The sequence below is a fragment of the Kogia breviceps genome, chromosome 1 (genome assembly GCF_026419965.1).
Source record: "Kogia breviceps isolate mKogBre1 chromosome 1, mKogBre1 haplotype 1, whole genome shotgun sequence".
In the NCBI taxonomy this organism is placed as follows: Eukaryota; Metazoa; Chordata; class Mammalia; order Artiodactyla; family Physeteridae; genus Kogia; species Kogia breviceps.
In genome coordinates, this window is record NC_081310.1 from 42,905,621 (window position 1) to 42,927,414 (window position 21,794).

The window sequence follows — 21,794 nt, forward strand, 5'->3', positions numbered from 1 at the left end:
GTAAGACTTTCTGTCTATATTCCAAATCGGAAAAACATACTTAGATGCGACGATTTTATTTTTAGAAAGAATTAAGAAGGAGAAATATACTGTTAGGTAATATTTATTGAATAGGTATTATGTTCTGTATATAGATTGCTTCGTTTAATCTTCAAAATAATACTCACTATGAAATAGGAACAATTACTAGGAGACCAAGCCAGGTGGTACAGTATACCATGGCTGCTTGGGTTTAAATCCTGCCCCCTCAGACTAAACCTCTCCTGACTCAACTTCCTTACTTGCAAAATGGTAATAACAATACCCACCTCCAAGGGCTGTTAAGAAGACTGAATGGGTTAATTTTATAAAAGTGCTTCTAACAATGACTAGTAAATAGTTATGTACGTAAGTATTTCTTTAAAAAAAACAAAAAACTCCTATCGTACAGTAGATGCAAAAACCAAAGCTCAGCAGTGAAATCATGTGATCAGGTCACACATGTAGTAAGTGCCTGAGCTGGGCTGTAAATCCCGGGTCGATCTGCCTCCAGAGCTGGGGCTCTTGGCCACTGTGCCCTCCTGCCTCTCAAACTAACCATCCCTGGGCACCTCTGCATGGACATGGGACCACTGCCCTTGGCTACTAGGGGAATGGGGGAGCGTAGGAGGAGGAGCTGATTCCAATGAACATTTATCAGTCACCTGTACAGGCATGACCCCAGGCCTGGAATGGGACCAGAGGATCAGGCACTCCTTCAGCAAAGCTCCCTGCCCATACCACCTCCATGCTTCCCCTCTCGGGGCTGAGAGGTCTGGAGACAGCTCGGAGCGCTCAACTGTGCTTGGGGAGTTTCAGGAGGAAAACTATTCAGTCAACAGTGGTGTTTAATTTCATCCCCTCTCTCTCTATCTCCTTGCACTGCCTTGGAACTTCTCCCAGGCGCTGACCCGTCCCATCTCTGCATCTGGGAAAAGCCCAGTGGCCCGCAAAGTCCATGAGGCAGCGGTGGAACGGCAGACTCTCTGCATTAGGCCGGGGATGGATCTTTATAAAGCACGTACTCTGTGCCAGTTACTCATCCAGGTTCTTCCTCTAAACCGCCTCACTTGATGTTCCCAACCATACTCTGAAAAAAGGTAACTGTCACCACTTCAAAGGCAGGGAAAGGAAGCTCAAGAAAGTTGAGTAACGTGATCACAGACACAGCACATAAGTGATGGAGTGGAGATTCCAACCCGCCTGATTCTGTTATCTGCTTCACCTGGGAAGGGACCCCATTTCCTCAAGAGGGACTAGAGGCTCTCTGATGTTCCCTCCCCCCACAACCCCGATTTTTTACTCCAATTCTTTGCGGGCAGGGTAGTGTGGAAGTAACACAAGCTTTGGAGGCAGACAGACCTGGTTTGAAGTCCTGCTCTACCAATTCACTGGCTGTGTGATCTTCGACCTGTTATTTGACCATCTTCGTTAATTAGAAAGATCAGCAACTACGTGTGTCAGCAATCTAGTGCAATGCTCAATAAACAGCAGGTGTTACCATTCTCAGTTTCCACGAGGAAGATCCAAGCAGATGTAAAGGCTTTAAACAGAAAGGTCCAGCTCCTACACTTCCCGTTTCCCCCAGCAGGGGTCAGGCCAGTGATGGGCTAAGAAGTGCACAGGAACAGCCCTGCTCTTGGCTCTCTCCCAGCGGCTATGCAGGAGCTGTGGGACCCTGCAGGCAGCTCACCTCTCTACCCAGGTAGGAGCCTTCCCTTTCAAAGATCAGGGCCAGGTACTCTTCATTGTTTCTTGCAAAGAATCCAGTAATCTCCTCCAGCCTGCAAGAGACAACGCTGGCAGTCACTCTCTCTGTGGTGGGAAGAAAGCAAAACTGCCGGCGACAGCAGACGTGGCTGACCCAGTACCGTGAGTGCGGCCACACACACCTCCTCCTCTGTTTGCACACAAGACTTCAAGGAAGTCTCTCCATGCCAGCCCTCCAGTGGGAGTAAACCAAACCTTGAGTCTCAAAAGACACTCTGCCTATTACCCAAACCTGGTTCTTCACTTCACCCACCTATTTGGGTTGTTTTTTCAGAGTCAGGAGTGTGTACGGGCAGTCTGAGGAGGAGACTGGGGGAGGCACGCTTTGAGACCAGGTGTTTCTATGCTCTGGGTAAGGCCCAGGCTTAAAGGGCAGTTTTTTTGTTTTGTTTTGTTTTGTTTTGTTTTGCGGTATGCGGGCCTCTCACTGTTGTGGCCTCTCCCGCTGCGGAGCACAGGCTCCGGACGCACAGGCTTAGCGGCCATGGCTCATGGGCCCAGCAGCTCCGCAGCATGTGGGATCTTCCCGGACCGGGGCACGAACCCATGTCCCTTGCATCGGCAGGCAGACTCTCAACCACTGCACCACCAGGGAAGCCCTAGAGGGCAGTTTTTATTGGTCCCCTAAGTAGCTGGTGTTTACTACCCATCAGACACAAGCCTTGATCTGTGCTAAGTCACAACCAACTGGGAGACGTGCTTTCTCCATTCTTGGAGCAGGCATACAAAAGGAACTAAAGAATCAGAAAGTCCTGGGTACAGGAGATCTTAGAAGCTATCTAATCTTATTTTAAGATTTTAACCTCCTTATTTTAAGATGAGGAAACTAGGGCCCCAGGACGAAGGTGGTAATTAGTAAGAAGGCAAATATTATTCCCCCCAAATCAAAGAATTAAGATACAAGCTGTTTTAAAAACGCAGAGTTTCAATAGAAAACAATTGCATGGGGCTTCCCTGGTGGCGCAGTGGTTGGGAGTCCGCCTGCCGATGCAGGGGACATGGGTTCGGGCCCCGGTCTGCGAGGATCCCACATGCCGCGCAGCGGCTGGACCCGTCAGCCATGCCTGCTGGGCCTGCACGTCTGGAGCCTGTGCTCCGCGGTGGGAGAGGCCACAGCAGTGAGAGGCCCGCATACCGCAAAAAAAAAAAAAAAAAAAAAAAAAAGAAAACAATTGCATGATACAAAAATGATTTGTTTCCTTATTTCAATTAAAAGCAGAACAGCATCAGACATGTAACAGGAGACAACAGCATCTACTTTTGTCCCCAGCCTGATGACCTATTTCCCTCCTCCAGATCCAATGATGTGGCAGTGGTTACCTCCAAACAGAAGGCGCAACACGGGGCCAGTGGAGCCCAGCCCAGCAACAGTACAAATGCCATGCCAGAGAGATGGGGGGCCAGAGTGTACACCAGTGGGTGGATGGTCACTGACAGCCCGTGGGGTGGTAGCAGGTGGCCTCTCAGGCAACTTCCCCAGACCTGCCCAAGGCTGGCAGAAGAGCGAACCCACAGGCGGCTGACCATGTAACTCGCCCCCAAGCCGTCCATTCCCACTCACACTTCTTTATTTTTTATTATTATTATTTTTTTTGCGGTACGCGGGCTTCTCACTGTTGTGGCCTCTCCCGTTGCGGAGCACAGGCTCCAGATGCGCAGGCTCAGAGGCCATGGCTCACGGGCTCATGTGGGATCCTCCCGGACCGGGGCACGAACCCGCATCCCCTGCATCGGCAGGCGGACTCTCAACCACTGCGCCACCAGGGAAGCCCCCCACTCACACTTCTGGAAGAGGCAGCCCACCTTCCACCACAGGTCCCCACCTCCTCCCTCAAGCTCTCTAGAAGGATCACTTTGAGAGAGGCTGGCAGGTTTACCTGGCTGGTTGCTTCTGAGATCTTCTGGGCTGAAAAGGCACCATGAGGGAGGGTGGGTGTAGGAAAGAGAGAGAGGCAGACACATGACCATTGAGAAATGGAAGGAGTGAGGTGTTTCCTGGAGAGATGGGGTCTGGCTGTGGAACCCCAAACCAAGACCATATACTCAGTCCAGGGGCTCCATGAGGCCCTCTGGGAGGATGGAGAATTAGGAAAGATGATAGAAGAATCATTGTGAGTTGGATTCAACACCAACTGACACTTGGAAACACAGTCCCTCAGCAGGGCCTCAGCTTTCCAGACACCAGCAGACTTAGGGTGGGCGCTGAAGCCCCAGTGTTTGCCTCCTGAGGCCTTCTCAGCATCCAGAACTTTCACTGTGTTCTGTGGCTGGGCTCCCTCTAGCAGCCCCAGCTGGTACTTGGATTCGCTCCTTCTTGGCCCCTTAAGGTGGGCTTTCTCCTATCCAGAGTTCTCGTCCAGAAGGGCAGGACCTCGTGTTTTCAATCTACCTGTCTCCCTCTGTGGGAGAGTTAAGAGTGAGACGCCGTGCACCTCACTATCCTGATTTCCTAGAATAGAGTCAATCCTGGAAGGCTGCCTGGCAGGTAGATATAGGACACCAGCCACCTAACGCTCTGCAGCCCAGGGAGCAGAGTCACCTCTCCATCCCCCAGTCACAGCTATGGCTCAGGAAATGAGCACCTGCATTTTACAGGGCTTTGTGCTCAGTCCCCCATCCCCTTTCCTCTAAACGGCACCTGGTCTCCCTTTTTCCTCCCCACGCCCACACCCTCTCAGGGACCTTCCCTGGGTTAGATCATGTGAAATCCAGCTGCATCTCTCCGATATTCCAGGTTCTGAGAAGTAGCAGCAGGTATGACCCGGAGAACCCCACCCATCTTTTCCTTCCCGCCGGGTGGGATGGGCCCTTGCATCCTCGTCAGCCCCAGGAAGTCAGGGCTCCTCGGGTAGGACCTCCAGCAATGGGAAGCCCTCCACCAGCTGCTCCAGGCAGCTCTCTGGTCCGCTGGAGTGTCCACCGCTCAGGCAACAGGAAGAACCAGCCTGGTCCCCGGCCCTGCTGCCCCCACTGTCCTCTCACTGCCAGGCCTGCCATCCTGCCACACTGCCCTGGGCCTGCCCCAGCCCCAAATACCTGGCAGGCTCCAGTGGGGGACAGGCGGAGGGCCACTTGTCACTATGGGACTCCAGGGCATCAATGAGCCTCTTGCGCAGCGTCTGCACATCAGCACCAGCCACTGTAAATGAAGATGGACACAGGCAAGGGGCGTGAAGAGAGGAGAATGAATGCTAGTGCCCTTGTCAGCTTGCCTCATGGAAGCAAAGGGCCCAGGGCATGAGCTGAGCAAAACAGAGCACATCTCAGTCTTCCTCTGTTCGAGGTGGGGGGGGCATCCCACCCCTGTGGTCCTAAGCATGGCAGGGGGACCCATCCCTCAGGGCAGGAGTGAGTCCCTCAGACCTGGGCCCTGAGGGCCCTCCCCAGGCTATCTGGCTGTCCCTCTGGAGGTCAACCCCACTTTGACACAAAGGGCTATTCTGGGAACATGTGACCCTCCCCGCTTCCCAGATGGGCCCAAATGGAAGGGCTTCTTCAGCCTTGTTTTCCCAAAGGCATCTTCCAGGCTGGCTGGGAATGACACTTCCAGGAAAACACAAATTTGGCTTTCAGTGGGGACCTCCTCACCCTGCAGACCTTGCTGGGCTCTCTTCACCCCAGTAGAAGCCCAGGCGAAAGAGGGGGAGAAAGATGCTGACGGCGCCAATGAGACCCCGCGAGCTGGGACACCCACCTGACAGTGTATCTCCTGAGCCGGTCTTGGAAAAGGCCTTAAAGAACTGGAAGCAAACACACAGAAAAGAGTCAGTGGAGCTAAGAGCACAACATCTGCACCAGTTTGGTCTGTGTTTGAGCCCCAGCTGCTTACTTAACAGGGTGACTTTGGGGAAATGACTTAACTTTTGTGAGCCTCAGTTTCTTCGTCTGTAAAATGAGAGCAGGAGGCCTCTGCTCTTGGAGCGGGACCCTGGTTCCTCTCCCTGGTGTCCTGCACCTGACCCCTACCCTCACAGCTCTGGAGCACCCCGGGAAGCTGCGGTTCGGACACTTGGCTGAGGGGGGTCTGTTTCTACGAAGCGCCGGGACCCAGCACATAGGGACTAGAAAATAGTTGCTCTACAAATAAGTGATGCAGACCCATCCGAAAAAATAAAGTGAAGTCACTTCATACCCCCCACGCACACCCTGGACGTTAGCTGCTCTCTGAGGCCATCTGTCCTGGTTCCTTATCTTGGAAAAGGGGCAGCGAGGCTTATGTCTCTGACCACTGAGGACTCCCAGCCTGGCTCAGCAGACACTCCAGAAGGGAGGGGTCTCCAGTTTGGTTCTACTGAGGGGTGGGCTTGAGCCTCTGAAGAAACAAGCCTTATTACAGATGGGCCAGTTTAACTCTCTCTCCATGTACATGACACCCAGGCCCAGTCTGTTGCCTCCTTGGGAGAGAGGACAGAGAGAACAGAGGACAACTCCTTAGAATTTGAGCTCCTGTCTAAGCAGTGGGAGAGCTGCCAGAACTCTGGCTTGTGCTCTCCTGGGCTCAGGAGGTAACAGAGTTCAGTTGTCCTGACAGATGGCCACTTAACTGCCTGGGGAAGAGCCTGCAGTCTGGGAAGAGGCCTCTTCTTGAGGTACCTAACCTCGGAGCTACGTGTAGCCACCCTGGGCCTCTGCCGAGTAGCACGGCTGCTCGGTCTTATCCCAAGCTGGTGGCTGAATGCAGGCCCTCAGGTCTACCAGACGTGGGTTCAAGGCCTGGCTCTGCTATGCTCTTGCTGTGTGACCTTGGGCACTCTATGAACCTCTCTGAACCTTCTCATCTTTAAGATGAGGACGACACCATCTGCCTTGGAGAATTGCTGCGAGGATTCAATGACAATACATCCAAAGTGCTTAGCACTGTACCTGGTACACACAGTAAGAAATCAATACATGTTAACATTATCACTATTATATCGTCATCAGCCCCTTCCCTTGTTCCTTTGAAACACTAGGAAACATTGATCAGCTAGATCTGTCAGTTCTAGCCATTTGTAGGCAGAAAACTGAAATCTGGAGGCCACCTGCCCCCCTCTCCCACATGAACAACAAAGATGCAGAGAAGCTGCCCATCTCTCCCCACCGGCAACCTTCTCCCGCTCCTGCTGACCTCACCTGGACCCTGTTTTATTCTCTCTCTGCTTACAGCATTAATATAAACTTTTATTCTGGGTGAAAACCAGCCACTGACACGTGCCACATATATTCATAATAGTGTTCTTTGTGGTCACTGAATACATTTTGAATTAATAAAAGTATATGCTATCCTTATGCTTGTAAAAATGAGCACAGTCTTCTAGGGCTGTGACATGAAATCAAGTAAATAAAGCATGTTAAGGCATTTATGGGCTGACACTGTTTCTCAGGAACAAAATAAAAGACACACCTATTTGGGGTTTGGTTTGCTCACAAATAATAACCCAGAGGATGACCTTTACAGCTGCAGTTATTCACAGTGACGGTGCCCTTGTACAGACAGAATAGACTTCAACTTGCTTCCATAGGCATAAAAACATGACTGACATCTTGATGCCTTAAGCCATGTGGCTCTCCATGGCTACAGTTGTTATTGTCAGCTACTGTAAAGTAGTGTGTTTGATTCTTCTTCAACCATCAGGTCTCCAAGATCTGAGCAGGTGCCTTATGAAAAGGGGCTGGCATTACTTCCATCGAAGGGTGGCCTCCCCAGACCCCAGCTGAACCTTCTGAAGGCCCCAGCCATGGGCCGTGGGGAGTCAGACAGGAGCCTGCAATAGAAGAGTGCAGGAATTCCAAGGGCTCCCCTAATCCATGAGGTACAGGGCTACAGGGAAGGCCCCCTCCTCTCTCCAGTTACTTCAGTCACGCAGCCTTCCCTTCTGTCCCCAGAAGCTTCCCAGTCACCTTCCAGAACCATGTCACCACGTGAGGGCTGGTTCCCATACCTCAGACTCTAGAGGAACTTTTTCCTATCAATTAATCTCTCTTTCATCTTTCCCCTTGTCTACCAGCTCCTTCCCTATGCCGGCAAACAGGTTCAGACCCTCCTAATCTAAAGTTAAAAAAAAAAAAAAAAGGACACAAAGGGATGGAGAATGGGAATAGAGGCTTCTCCAGTTGCTGCATGTCCCATTTCCTGGTGCCACCAAATTTCTCAAAACAGTGTCTGCCGTCAGTCCTCTTCCTTCCCGCGAAGCTGGCTGTGGCTCATGCCCCCACCACTCAGCCGGGACTACTCCAGGGAAGCTCGGCTGCCTTCTCTTTGGCTGGTCCAATGACCTTCCAGCCCTTCCTGCTCTCTCTGCAGTATCTGATGCTAACACTGCCCGTTTCTCCCCCGTCGGCCAGGGGGTTTTTTGTGCCACATCTTCCTGACACTCTCCTTCTTTGCCTTCATGTCACCACCCTCCCTTGGTTTTCCCGACACTGCCCAGGCCTTCATGGCCCCCTTCACAGCCTTCCCCTCACCCTTGTCCCAGCCTTGCTCTGGACTCCTCTCCTGTGCCATCTCCTGCCCCCAGTTTCTCCTCCAGCCATGCGTCGGATCATGGCACTCTTCTGTTTAAAAATCCCTGGGAGGCGCTGTCACAAACGAGGGGCTCAAGCTATGCTTTTGAATGAATGAGTGAATAAACGGGTGAATGGACAAACCAACCCACTGTTTGTCTCCCTTGCTGATGTCATCTACCTTGTCCAAATGGTTTGTGACCTGAACCCTGTCTCAGGTCCTCACCTGTCTTAACTTGTTTCTTCCAGGTGTCAGGGAAGCCCTCCCTCAATACACACACACACACTCTCCAAGACTGAGTCACCCCTCCCACAACCTGTTTCTCCACCCATGTTCCTTCCCTCACCTAGTGATTGTCCTCCTCCCCATCACCCAGACCAGCATCTCCCTCCCTCTCCCACAACGCCTGTGGTCTGTGAACTTGACCTTTGTGATATCTCTTCTACAGTCCTTGAGACCAGTTGCCTTTTCTAGACCAGGGCCTACCACCTACTTCCTGGACCACTACAACTGTCTCTACCTGTTCCCGCCTCATGCCCTCAGAAATGGTCATATGCTCCATCTTTTCAAATGATGGAGCCATCACCCTCACTGCCACTTTGTTTGGGTTTCTAAGGGACAATTTTGGTCTGATCATGTCCCTCCTCCTCAAAGCCCTTCCATGACTCCCTAATGCCAAGGAATAATGTCCAAACTTAGGGCGTTCGAGGCCTTCCAGGATCTGCCTCCACCCACTGCCTCACCCCCATTCCCTACATTTCAGCCACGATGGACTTGAACCCGGACTTCCCACCCATCCACCTCCCATTTGGGAGGGCAGGACTATAGCTTATTCACCTCTGCAAGCCCCACAGTGCCTGGCACAGTGTCTAGGACATGGAAACACTCAAAGGACATCTGTTCAGTTGAACAGAGAATCTCTACCCTTTGATCAGCTTGGAAGCTCATGCAAAAATCACATTAAAATCGAGTCAGGGCATGTTTTTGTCCTCTTATTAATCTGCATCCTTATTAAGTCAGCTGTTGGAGGCGTGTGCCCTACCCAAGGGAAAGGGTCACCACTCCTTGGAAACAGGCAATTAAGACTCCAGCAGGGAGTTTCCTTTCCTCCAGAAGCGGTCAGCACCCAGTCCGTTTCCTCTCAACACTTGACACAGGAGCTTCTGCCCTCCCCAACCGTGGAGCCCCTGGAATCCTCCCTGTCTCCCCAAAGGCAGGTGACCAGATGGCACTGGGCAGGTCTTTACCAACCTATCCAGAAGCAACTGCCTTTCTGGGGGCCAAATAAGGCTAAACAGAAAGCATGCTTTGCAGTGGCAACCATCAATGGCACTGAATCCTAGCTTTCAAAACAAGTTTTAAGGAGAGTGACCTCCAAATACCTTACAGTGAGCCCGCGAGGATGCACAAGCTTAACCGTTCCTACCTTGTGGACCGTCAGTGGAGGAGAGACCTGGCAGAGGGCAGGTGACTGCTGAGAGGAGGGCCTATCTCCTTTTTCCAGAGAGAGGCAGGAGATGTCTTTCTGAGTCCTGTCCCCCTCCCTGACATCTCACAAGAGCCACAAAAAGTAACAGCACAGACGGTACTCCCCACTCCCAGCCTTGAATTCAAGGACTTGCCATCCCTGGGCTCCCTCGTTCCAGGGTCCTGCCTCAGCCCCCCACAAAAGCCTCTGCTCCAGCCAGACCAGCCTTCTCAACTCCCCACACGGTTCCACCCACATCCTCTGCTCTCACATCCTGCCCGAATTCCTCCTCTCTCCCAGCCAAACTCCACCCACTCGGAAGTCCCCCTCGTCCAGGAACTCCTCCTCCCCCATGAAGTCCTCTCTGATGTGGGAAGGAAAGAACTCGGTGACCCCAGGCAAACTCCCCCAGCGTTCTCCATGTACACATCGCGCCCTGCCTGTCAACTAGCTGGGAGCTCTGAGTGCCCTTGTGTGCAGCGCCTTCCTGTCTGGCCGGCCTCGCTTATGTTTCTGGCCATGGCTTTACAGGTCTGGCTTCTCCATGATAATGAGCACAGTGCTGTGCTCCGAGCAAACATTCACTCAATAGCTGTTGATGGATGGACTTGCCTCAAATGGGGTATCACAGAGGGGCTACCACGAGCCCGTAGGGCAACAGGAAGGAAGACAACTAACGTTTATGGAACTTTGGCTAATACCACAGTGTGTTGGCACTCTCACACGTAAGACCTCATTTCACAGTTGGCAACAATCCTAACAGGTAGATATTACCATCCCATTTTTCAGACAAAGAAACTGAGGCCAGTGGCTAGGGCATTAAGTGACTTCCCGAGTCACAGTAAGCAGGGGAGCCAGGATTTGAACTCGTGTAAATGATCTCCTCAGAATCTTGCAAAGGGAAGACTTCTGTCCTCTCCCACCCAATGCTGCTGCTTCCTGTAATCTTGATCCCAGCCAGGCCTTTGGCTACAAAGGGTCCTATTCCATTACCCACTGAGGGGCACTCCTGCAGCCTACTGGCAAAGCCTCTACCCCTGAAGTTCCAGCCTCTAGGTCCCCAAGCTCCAGCCAAAACCAGCTTTAAGCTACTTTTCCCTCCCTCCCCTCTGTTCTCTTCCAGATGGGCACCGGCTTCAGTTTGATAGGGCCCTGACACAGCTGGCCTGCCTTGCAGGGCCTGTTGTTTGTTAAGCAGGCTGGGCTGGTAGAAGCTCACTGTTTGCTCACGGTGACAAGGAGGCAGAGGAAAGGGAGAGTGACACATGTTACTGGGAGTGGCCATACTCTTGTACGGGCCTGTCCCCGTCATACCAGCGACGCTCTCTCCTCCCCCTGTTCAACACATGTCCTCATCTTAGAGCTCTCAGCCTTGATGAGTGGGAGCGAGGACAGGCTCCAGTCCCCAGGGGATGGCAGACAGAGGTACAGGGCCATCTCTCTGGCCTGCTGGCAGCCGGGCCCACCTCTAGGGTGTACTGCTTCCCAGGGAGTCCAGCCACGCAGCCCACACGCACACCGGGCTCTCAACGGGTCAGAATCTCTGGAGATCTGGAATCTGAGTTGTGTTTTCCAAACACTAGAAGTAATCTAGTGGTAAGCTGTAAAATCAAGTTAGTGAATCACAGCCAGTACTTTTAAAAAAGTACATAGGACAGAAAATAGAGTGTACTGCACTTACGAAGAATAGTGTTTTATGAAACAACTGTTTTAGGGATAACAGATACAAACCAACTTCTGGATCTCACTGTAAATGTTGTAGGTCACAGTAACAATGTTTGAAAGCCACTTCTTAGGGCCTTAGAACAGAGACCCATCAGGCGCTAGAACCACTTGCACCCTGGACCAGAGCCCTAAGGACAGGGCACCGAGCCCCTCTCCCTGCTGAAACTGAACTGCAGGCTCCTCAGGAGAGGCTGGGAGGGCTTGGCCGAGGGAGGTCACAACACTGGTCTCTGGAGCTCGTAAGAAATGCACAGGTCACTACCAGCCCAGCTCAGCCCAGCCCAGCCAGATGCCGCCGGTGTGAAGGCAGTTAAGGAGTCCAGCTCAGGGCCCTGCCAGCAGCCCTCCCACAGCAGGATGGGTGGTTGAGGAGATGATTAGTCACTTGGGGTACTCAGGCTGTGTGTGCTACATGACTCAGATAGGTGCTGAGAAGCTTCTGGGTCTCCCAACATAGCTGGGCCATCTCCTTCCAACTCCCTGAGCTCCAGCCTCCTCCAGACAGAAACAGAATGCCCTAGGCACCACTCCTACCAAACCCCCACAGGACGTCCCGACCTGGCCACGGGACCAATGCCAACCCCCTTCCCCTGTGCGGGGACTCCTGATGCCACACTGATCTTCCCCCAGCTTCCCACGCGGGGCTGCTTGCCCTGCCTTAGCAGAAGGAACAGAGGGTTCCGTCCTCCCCTTGGAGAGTAATTTTGAATATTTTAAGTTACACATCTTGGGGCCAAGGATAGGACAATGGCCCTGTCATGGAAGCCTTTTACTTAAAAGAAACCGTTGACAAACAATGTCTCCACTGCCACCTCTAAATGATATGGCAGTAGCTGTTGGCTCAGGACACTTCCCCAGGCCAGCTGAATGGGGGCTTGGGCCCTGACCCTAAGTGGTAACAGGAATGTGGGAGGGAGCTCTCCGGGGCTGTGGAAACCCTGAACCCAGCAGGATTTCACTGGTCGTGAGAACAGAAAGGTCACATGGAGTTAAGAGCTGGATGTTGCTGGAGGAGCCTGGGGCCTTGCTCTGCAGATGAATTCTCCTGGCATCATCAGGCTCAGGTATGGTTCACAGTTCTGCCTGGCAACTGAAGCCCCTGAACTCAAAGACATCTTGTTCCAGGGACAATGCTTGGCTTTTCAGTCTTCAAAGGCATTTCCTGATTATTCTTTTTTTTTTAAAAAAAGACACATTTGGGCTTCCCTGGTGGCGCAGTGGTTGAGAGTCCGCCTGCCGATGCAGGGGACGCGGGTTCGTGCCCCGGTCCGGGGGGATCCCACATGCCGCGGAGCGGCTGGGCCCGTGGGCCATGGCCGCTGAGCCTGCGCGTCCGGAGCCCGTGCTCCGCGGCGGGAGAGGCCACAGCAGTGAGAGGCCCGCGTACCACAAAAAAAAAAAAAAAAAAAAAAAAAAAAAGACACATTTATTCAGTGTCATGATCAGACTATTACACTTAGCAATCAACAGCGTGGTTGCAAAAAAAAAAAAAAATTACATTAAAACCCTTTGTTGGAATGCTTTACACTTTCCACCAAACAGAAACTAAAATAACCTGGTATACAATTAGTCACAAATACAGTCCTCGAGTTTTCTTGCCCATACACATGAGTATTGTCTAAAACATGTATTCTTTGTAGCAGCTAGGCCCTGCCACCACTGTGCTTGGCTGAGTTCACAAATCTGTTGTAACCTGTAGCTTCCCTGTCACTTCTCTGGCTCTCCTCTCCTGCTAAGCTTTGTTTCCTGGCAGTAAGCAAAACCTTCTGCCACTGCCATAGCTACTGCTGCTGCTGGAACCACCAGAGCCACCTTGGTTTCAGGGTTTGGCAAAGTATTGGCTTCCACCACCATAGGGGTCAGAATTGCTGCCTCCAAAGTTTCCTCCTTTCATGGGTCCAAAATTTGAAGATTGATTGTTGTAACTGCCCAAATCATTGTAGCTTCACCACCTCCAAAATTGCTTCCATCATTACCAAATCCATTATAGCCGACCCCACTGCCACCAAAGCCACCTCGACCACTGAAGTTTCCTCCACGACCAAAGCTGTCATTCCCACCAAATCCCCCTCCAAGACCGCCACCAAAGTTTCCAGAACCACTTCGACCTCTTTGGCTGGTTGAGGCACTAGCCATCTCTTGCTGAGACAGGGCTTTCCTTACTTCACAGTTGTGGCCATTCACAGTGTGGTATTTCTGAATGACAATCTTGTCTACAGAGTCAGGGTCATCAAAGGTTACGAAAGCAAAGCCTCTCTTTTTGCCACTGCCTCGATCAGTCATGATTTCCATCACTTCAATTTTCCCATACTGTTCAAAATAATCTCTTAGATGATGTTCTTCAGTGTCTCCTTTAATGCCACCAACAGAAATCTTTTTCACAGTGAAGTGGGCACCAGGTCTTTGAGAATCTTCTCTTGAGACGGCCCTCTTTGGTTCCCCAACTCTTCCATCCACCTCGTGCGGCCTTGCATTCATGGCCGCGTGCACCTCCTCCACAGTGGCATACGTGACAACCCCGAAGCCTCTGGAGCGCCTGGTGTGTGTTTGGATCCCTCATGACCACACAGTCTGTGAGCGCTCCCCACTGCTCACAATGGCTCCTCAGACACTCATCGGTTGTTTCAAAGCTCAAACCTCCGATGAAGAGCTTCTGCAGCTGTTCGGGCTCTTTGGGTGACTCGGACTTAGACACGACGGCAGTGGAGTTGGGGGAGACGTCAACGATGCTTACTCGGCGGTGTCCACGGGCAGAAAGGAGTCATCTACCGAACATATCTCCTGATTATTCTTAGTGGCCACAGAGGAAATTGCTTTTCTAGATGCCATTCTGGTGGGAGCCGGCTTATCATTTATAGGTGGAGAGAGAGATTTTGATTGGGATTCTTTAATTTGGAAGAGACCTAACTGGATTACAGCCGGGCCTGAGCTCTGGGGAGGGTGCTAAGTATAATGGCACAGCAGCTTCCCAGGGCCTCTGACGTGAGAGCCTTGGAAGTTGTCCAGAAGTTAATTAAGTGGTTGATGCCCCGTGGTGGGCAGGCTGGCAGGCAAGGCCTCATCAGAGAGCTCGCGCTACTTGCAGCCAGAGCTGGGGTGACAGGGCCCTCACGTGTTGGGTGTGATGTCTCCCGTGATGGAGATCCCTGCTGCCTGAGGCACTGGGCTAAGGCTCTCTTGCCAGGTCACTTCTGAGCCTCTTGGGTTCAAGGCACTTGCCTGATGAGGATGAGGTTGGCCAGCTGTCTCAGGGGAACTTTTCTGGGGGACCATGAGACACCCTGAGTCTGATCCTGCCTACAGGTGGGTCAGAGCCTAAACCCTGGTTTTACAGGGTTTAGATCAGCCCTCTATGGCTGGGAGGTCAGGCGGGAGAGGAATTGATTGGAAAGAGGCCCCTGGGAGCTGGGAGCTCTCACCAGCTCAGGTGATGATCACTTCTCACAGCTAAAATCTGCCCATCCCAACACAACCACACACAGCCCCTTTTCCTTATAAAGGGGCGAATGTGCCAGACCAAGTGAGCCTCTTTCTTTTCTGCCTCCAAGTTCACATCCCTTTCTGCCTCTAAAATAGGTACATGCTCCAGGGGCTGTGATTTAAGCAGGTCAAGGCCAGAAGCCTGGCAGGATACCACAGAGCCCAGCAGTCAGGCAGACACCAGGGAAGCATGGAGCAGCTGGCAATGTGCCCCGACAGCACTGCCCCCGAGCCCGCTCGCCCCTCCTGGTCACACACCCTCACAGTCGGGAAGCCAGGGATGTTGAAGTCTCTGCAGACAGCGGTGTTGGTCTCCTGAGCACAGTCCAGGGCGGCGAGATTCAGCACCGGCCTCCAACCTGAAAGGACCAAAAAAAAAAAAAAAAAAGAAACAAAAAAACCCTGAGGTAAGTAAGAGGGGCTGGCACCTCTGCCTGCTGACTTCACCCACGCAACAATCCACCGCCACCAGTGCCCACGGCACCTGCCTCCAAAGCTCTTAGGAGAAAGGTCACCCCTTCCTCAAAACACGGCCTCTGAGAGAGTTGGGCTATTCTGCATTTAGCCTGTGCTTAGGACACGGTTAAATAGCACCAGTAACCCATGCAGAACAGCAAGCTGTGTCCCCCGTTATTCTGCAATGGGGGAGGGGCATAGGGTCTGGAGGAGCTGAAGAGAGGTATGAGATGAGCCTGGCCCTCTTAAGGAAAAGCCCCTGGGATACTGCCTCTGTCTCTGCCGCCCTCTAGCGAGGATCACTTCCAGAAGGGTGAAGAGCATGCCTCAGGAGTGCTGAGTTCCCCCGTGGACCCTCGGTGAAAGCCTCTGAGGCCAGAAGTAGTGGCCATCAGCCCAGCTTGGGTGGGTGGGACACAGGGTGGTAGGGACCGGCCCCCCGGCCAGAGGTGGAGGCAGAAGTCCAGGGGAGGAAGGCGAAGACACCTGGGATCTAGAAGCCACAGGGAAAGAAGCCCTGAGGCCAGAGTCTGGAAGATAACAGCTCCCCAGGCTGGCTGCCTGGGTACCCTGCTCCTTCATCAGGCCCCAGGCCACAAGGCCTCCCTCCGCTGGAACTTCCTGGCAGAGAGAACAATGGCACTGTTCTGGGTCACAGCCCCGGATCTGGGAAACAGAAAACAAACTCATCTACCAGGCAGGCCTCCTGAGCTCCGGTTCCAGGTCAGGTGCCCCGGGAGCACCTACCAAAGTGCCACACCACAGTGAGGCTGCTCCCGCCGGGATGGAGGATGTGCACGTGAAGCTGCACAGACGGTGAGCTGGTGATGCACTGGTGCCAAGCCGTGTGGCACGGGGCTCTGAAGGAACGTGGCCACAGGGGAGACCAACCCTGTGCACCAAGCAGGGGCCTGGCAGGAAAGGCGAGAACCGAGTGGAGCCTTGACCGTCAGTCCAGGTGACAGGCAACTAGGGCACGGGGCGAGCAGACGAGGAGGGGAGAGTGGACAGGGCAGGCTGTGAGGGTTGCAGAGGCGACACCATGGGGAAGGCAGGCAGGGGCCAGCGTGGGCGCGCCGGCCTGGGGCTCAGAGCTGGCTCCCCAGCACCCTCCCCAACGCGGGCATCTCCAGGCCGATGAGGGAAGGAGCAAGCCAGCCGGAGGAGTGGGAGAGGGCACACATGCCCCCCACAGGGCCCTACCCCTTCCAGCTGGAGCACAGGATGGGGTGGGGGAACTTACACAGGCAGCCCACGCAGAACTCGCTAATGACAGAAGACTAATATCCAGATAACATCCCTGAGACCTGTGGCTTTGCCGGGACCTCTTACCTCGCCCCAGAACCTGTCCCTTACAGCATCTGAAAAACCACTGTTTCCAAAGGTATCAGAGCTCCCAGAATCTTTTATGCCCAGGGGAGGAATGTCACCCTCACTTCCACGACAGATGTATGGAAGAGCCAGCATGCCTCCCAGACACCCCTGACCCATCCCTCAAAGGAAAGGCTCCGAAGGTTCAGAGCAACTAAGTTGGTCCTTCTTGGGGTGACACGAGGGAGGGGGTCTGGCACTGTGAGGCAGGCCAGAGGCAACACCTGCTCCCTCCTCAGCCCCTCTCCCCCTTCTCCTTTCTTGCTGGCAATCTACTCTTGGCACTGAATCCTGGCGGGAGGGAGGGAGTGGGGTGTGAATGGAAGTGTTCAGCAGAGACAGGTGAGCCAAATCCTAGGATGCCATTTCCCCAACATCCCCCGCTACCCCATCTCACCAAACCTCCTGGGGAGCTCTCGGCTCCCCTAGCACAGGAGGGCAACAGTTTGAGCTACAAATACACACCAACCCGAATGGCCTGCATCCTTCAGCTTTACATCTAGCTGGAAGGGCAGCCTGCTGTGGTCAGTGACCAGGGTCTGCTCCACGCTGGGCTTGGCACAGCAACCCTCCTGCCCTCCCTGACACTCTGTTCTCCCCTGACCCCTCCCCCACTGTCGGCACCACGTAGGAGGGACGGGGTCAGGCAGTCCAGCCACACAGAACCGCTAATCCCAGCCAGCTTCCGTGTCCTGTCCACCCTCCCTCCCGAGTCTCTTCCTGCCCTCCCCCATGTCTCATCTCCCCACCCCCGGGTTCTTTACCTCTCACGTCACCTCTAACCCACCCTCCTAGTGAGCTAGTGCAGGGTTCCTTGTCCAGATGAAATGTCTCATTTCCCTCCTGGCCAAGGTTCTAATATGCTCCATCACCAGCCTACCCAGCCACCAGTGATCTTTTCTATCTGCAGATCTATGTCACTCTCTACTCAATATTCTTTGGTGGTTCCCATTGCCTCTAGAAGAAAACTCGACAGACATCAGGCCATTCTTAATCTGGTCCCTCCCCACCCAGCTTCCTCTTACCATTTCCCTAAATTATGCTTCAGGAACGCTGAATGTTTTCTCCTCCCTTGAAAGCACAATGCTCCTCTAGGCTATTCCCACAGCCACCTCTACCCTCCCAACAAACTCCCAGTTGTCAGGTACAACTCAGTTTGAACGGGATTTTTTCCCCCCAGGAAGAGCTGCCTTCCAAGCGCAAGGCTCAGGACCCTGTTCTCATTTCTACCACACAGTTATAGTTACAAGGCTGTCCATCCCTAAATGTCTCTTCATCTTTGCATCCTCCTTGCCTAGCTTCCCCATTATCCTGCACACAATAGGTGCTCAGCGACTATCCACTGAATTATACAACTGACCCAGTCCTGGAGCCGCTACAGGGCTGGAACATCTTCTCTCAGCCTTACTCTATTCTCAGGTCCAGGCAGGGAGTGAGGTTAATGCCCATCACCTGCGAATGCAGGAGAAGCGAGCTGCCCAGGGATGGGGTTTTGCCCTGGATCACAGGCAGAGCACCCCAGGCCTCCTTTCTATGGCTCCTCTCCTGCCCAAGGGAGGCCCAGCAGAGGGTGGGAAGCATAGGTCACCCTGTAGGGTCATCTGGCACATTTCAGGCTTGGCTCCGGCTCTGCACCTAGGGCTTTTTTCAGGGAGACCCCCAGCAGAGGCCCGGCTGTTCTCTAAAGAATCAGCAAGTCAATTAGACCTAAGGGCAGAAGAGTGGCACTTTTGTGTCCTTCCACCAGTGAGGGCCCCTGGCAGGGGGTCTCACAAGGCCACCTGGCAGGGAGGGACCAAGGACAGCAGGCCTCAACCACTCCACTCCTCTCCTTTCCAAGAGTGCAGGCCGCCATCCCTCGGGCCAGAGTTGTTGCTTGTTGCCCTCTGGGGCGTGAGGCTCTGAAGGCACAGGGAGAGGAGAGGACAGAAAGCTAGTGTTCAGCGAGCGTCCACAGCACACTCCAGATTTTCCCACTCCACCACCGCCATTGGAGGTGGGCACCATTTTACCCACTTTACAAACGAGGACAGAGAGCAAGAGACCTCCAAGTGGTCCAAGGGCTACCAGACCCAAAACCCCACTTTTGTGCCTCTGCCTCACCAGGGTCAGGATGCTACCTTTATACTTTGCTGTCTGCTCCAGTCAAAACCTTCCCCATGAGAGAGAAAATGGTTAAAATGGTTTCGTCTTCTAGCTACATACCATTCTCTGTAACGCCCAAGAGTTGGTCAATATCATAGACTCAGCCTTTACTTAGATGATAATGATATCAGGCATATAGAGTTTATCATGTGCATATAGAGTTTATCATGTGCCTAATGTATGTAGTTTAATGTGCGCAGCTACGCTATGAAGAAAGTAAGGAGGTATTTATTCATCTCTGGACCTGCTTTCCTAGACTGTAAAATAGAGATCAGATAACTGTGCCTGAGGCACACAACTAATCAGTGGTGAATGTGGGATCTGAACCCAGGATCTGAGCCTCCCCGGTGGTCTCAAGAGGGCCCAGGACACAACAGAGAGCTCCTCTGTTCCCAGCCAGGAAACTCAGAGGGGACAGGGTGGGGTGGGTGTTAGTAATGGGGACGGAGGCAGGAGGTAATGCCTGAGAGTTCTCAGCTCCCAGCTCCTGGAAGTTCTGTGACTCCTTCTCTTTATGCCTCCACCTGCCCAGGCTCTGGAGAGTCAGGAAGAGCTGGGTTCAAGAACCTCCTCCAGGGACTTCCCTGGTGGTGCAGTGGTTAAGAATCCACCTGCCAATGCAGGGGATACAGGTTCAAGCCCTGGTCCGGGAAGATCCCAAATGCCGTGGAGCAACCAAGCCCGTAAGCCACAACTACTGAGCCCGCGAGCCACAGCTACTGAGCCAGTGTGCCACAACTACTGAAGCCCGCGTGCCTAGAGCCCATGCTCCGCAACAAGAGAAGCCATTGCAAAGAGAAGCCTGTGCACCACAACCAAGAGTAGCCCCTGCTTGCCGCAACAAGAGAAAGCTTGCACACAGCAACAAAGACCCAGCGCAGCCAAAAATAAATTAATAGATAAATAAATAAATTTATTTTTTTAAAAAAAGAACCTCATCCAGGGACTTCCCTGGTGGTCCAGTGGTTAAGACACTGTGCTTCCACTGCAGGAGGCACGGGTTTGATCCTTGGTCTGGGAACTGAGATCCCACATGCTGCACGGTGGGGCCAAAAATAGAAAAAAATAAAATAAAAAAAGAACCCCCTCCATCATCTGTGTAATCTTGGGCAAGTTACTTATCGGTTAAAAAAAAAAAAGGCTATCTGTTGCTCAGATATTTTCTCATAAAGATTATATATAACAGTGGCCTGTAAAGGTCCTTAGCACAGTGCCTGGCGTAAGGCAAGTGTATAATAAATAACTGCTTAGATAAAGGCCTTTGGTGACCAGGCCTCTGTGACTTTCCCCTTCCCTGAATTCCCAAAACAAGAAATGGCTGAGTTATGCTCTTTTGACCCTTTTCAAATACAGCTTCTTACTGGTGTCAATTTCCTTGCTGTGTGATTTACCTAATAGCAATGTAAACAATGCTATGCACACAGAGGTCACTCAACAAATATTTGCTGATTGATTAGCCAGTGATGAAGACTGAAGGTCTAAAATGAACACAATCAATTTCCCAAACACACATGGTGAGGCAGTAAAAGCTGCTCTGGAATAGAAAGGGGTGAGCCAGATCCTTAGAAACAAGTGCTCTGCCCCAAGGTAACAACTGCCCCAGAGAACATAGCCTACAATTTACTGAAGAAATGAGCCCTGGCCAGTCAGATTAAATGCCTGAGGCCAGTTGGGCAGAGTTGCAAAGTTCTTCTCTCCCCTCATGACCTTCCACAGACTCACTGCTCCTACCCAAGGCATTCATACCAATGGCAGAGGGCAGGGCCACAGGCCCATGGGCCCAGCGGTGGTGCGAGAGCAACCCTGTGCCGGCCCACAACCAAACTTTCTCAAGGAACCTTAGAATACAGAGACGTTAAAGGGCTTCACCAGGAAACACCTCCTTGGATTGGAGTGGAGGCATTCTTTATCATTGCAGGCCAACACCAGGTTCGGCCAGCGCTCCCCAGGACATGATCTTGCTTAGGGGGCTGACACCTCCATGGTTCATGGGAGACTTCCAGTTTTTGCCTGAATCTCCCATCTCCCATGGACTGTGGTTCATCTCTACAGACACCATTTTCCTTTCTGAGGTTAAGTTTTGATTTGCTTTTTTTAGGGAAACTCTCACTCCATGCACTGGGGAGAAGACCCCTTTGGGAAGTGGCAACCCTCATCCAGGAGCAGGCTGGGTCAGTATCTGGATGTGCAATTCACTGGAAAACTCTGGGTTGCCAGAGGCCAAACCCATGAGTCAGCTGGAAGCTAATCTTTCTGTCCAGCACTCTCAAGATGCAAGAATCTTCTAGATTGAGTTCACCTGCAGCCATTAAGGAACTTTTATGGCCTCAAAGTGTAAATTGACCTAGGAATTTTTATGATGTTCAGGCCCACAGTGTCCCCTGAACACCTAGTGCCCCTCAGGTGTTCCAGTTCCACATTCAACACTCTTCCTGCCTCCTGCCCTGACCAGATGTGCTGGCATCACTGAAATGATGCAGTGTGGAGAGCTGCTGAGAAATGGCACATTCAAGTGATGGGACCAGAGAGGCATGCAGACAAGTGTCTGCGTGTAAATTGGAGGGAGAACGGTTTATCGGCTTTGTTTAAAAATAACTTTCCAAGACCATATGGCTAACAGATGATACACCTTTCCATCTAACCACTTCAGGAACCACCGTGCAAGCTGCTCAACGTAAGAGGTGGCCTGAATTTGAAAACCAACATCTACAAATGCACTACTCTACCGCAAAGAGTTGAGTTTATCAAGAAAACGGCACAGCAGGGGAACAACAGTTCCAGTCCTTCCCTCTCCAGGAAGAGGCCTACACCCTAAGATGCCCATAGTCCTCATTCAGTGACCGCTGAAGGTCAGCAGCCCTGCTAGGGTCCTAGCCA

At 52.5% G+C, this 21,794-nt stretch overlaps 1 protein-coding gene and 1 pseudogene across 1 annotated transcript in view; both read right to left on the reverse strand.

The window, feature by feature from the left end:
* Positions 1-21,794, reverse strand: part of QSOX1 (quiescin sulfhydryl oxidase 1) — a 40,062-nt gene that overhangs the window by 16,520 nt on the left and 1,748 nt on the right. Inside the window, 4 exon segments of the mRNA XM_059056284.2 lie at positions 1,712-1,802; positions 4,825-4,927; positions 5,483-5,528; positions 15,204-15,304. Coding sequence (XP_058912267.1) covers positions 1,712-1,802; positions 4,825-4,927; positions 5,483-5,528; positions 15,204-15,304 — 341 coding nt within the window.
* Positions 13,103-14,226, reverse strand: LOC131752336 (heterogeneous nuclear ribonucleoprotein A1-like; annotated as a pseudogene).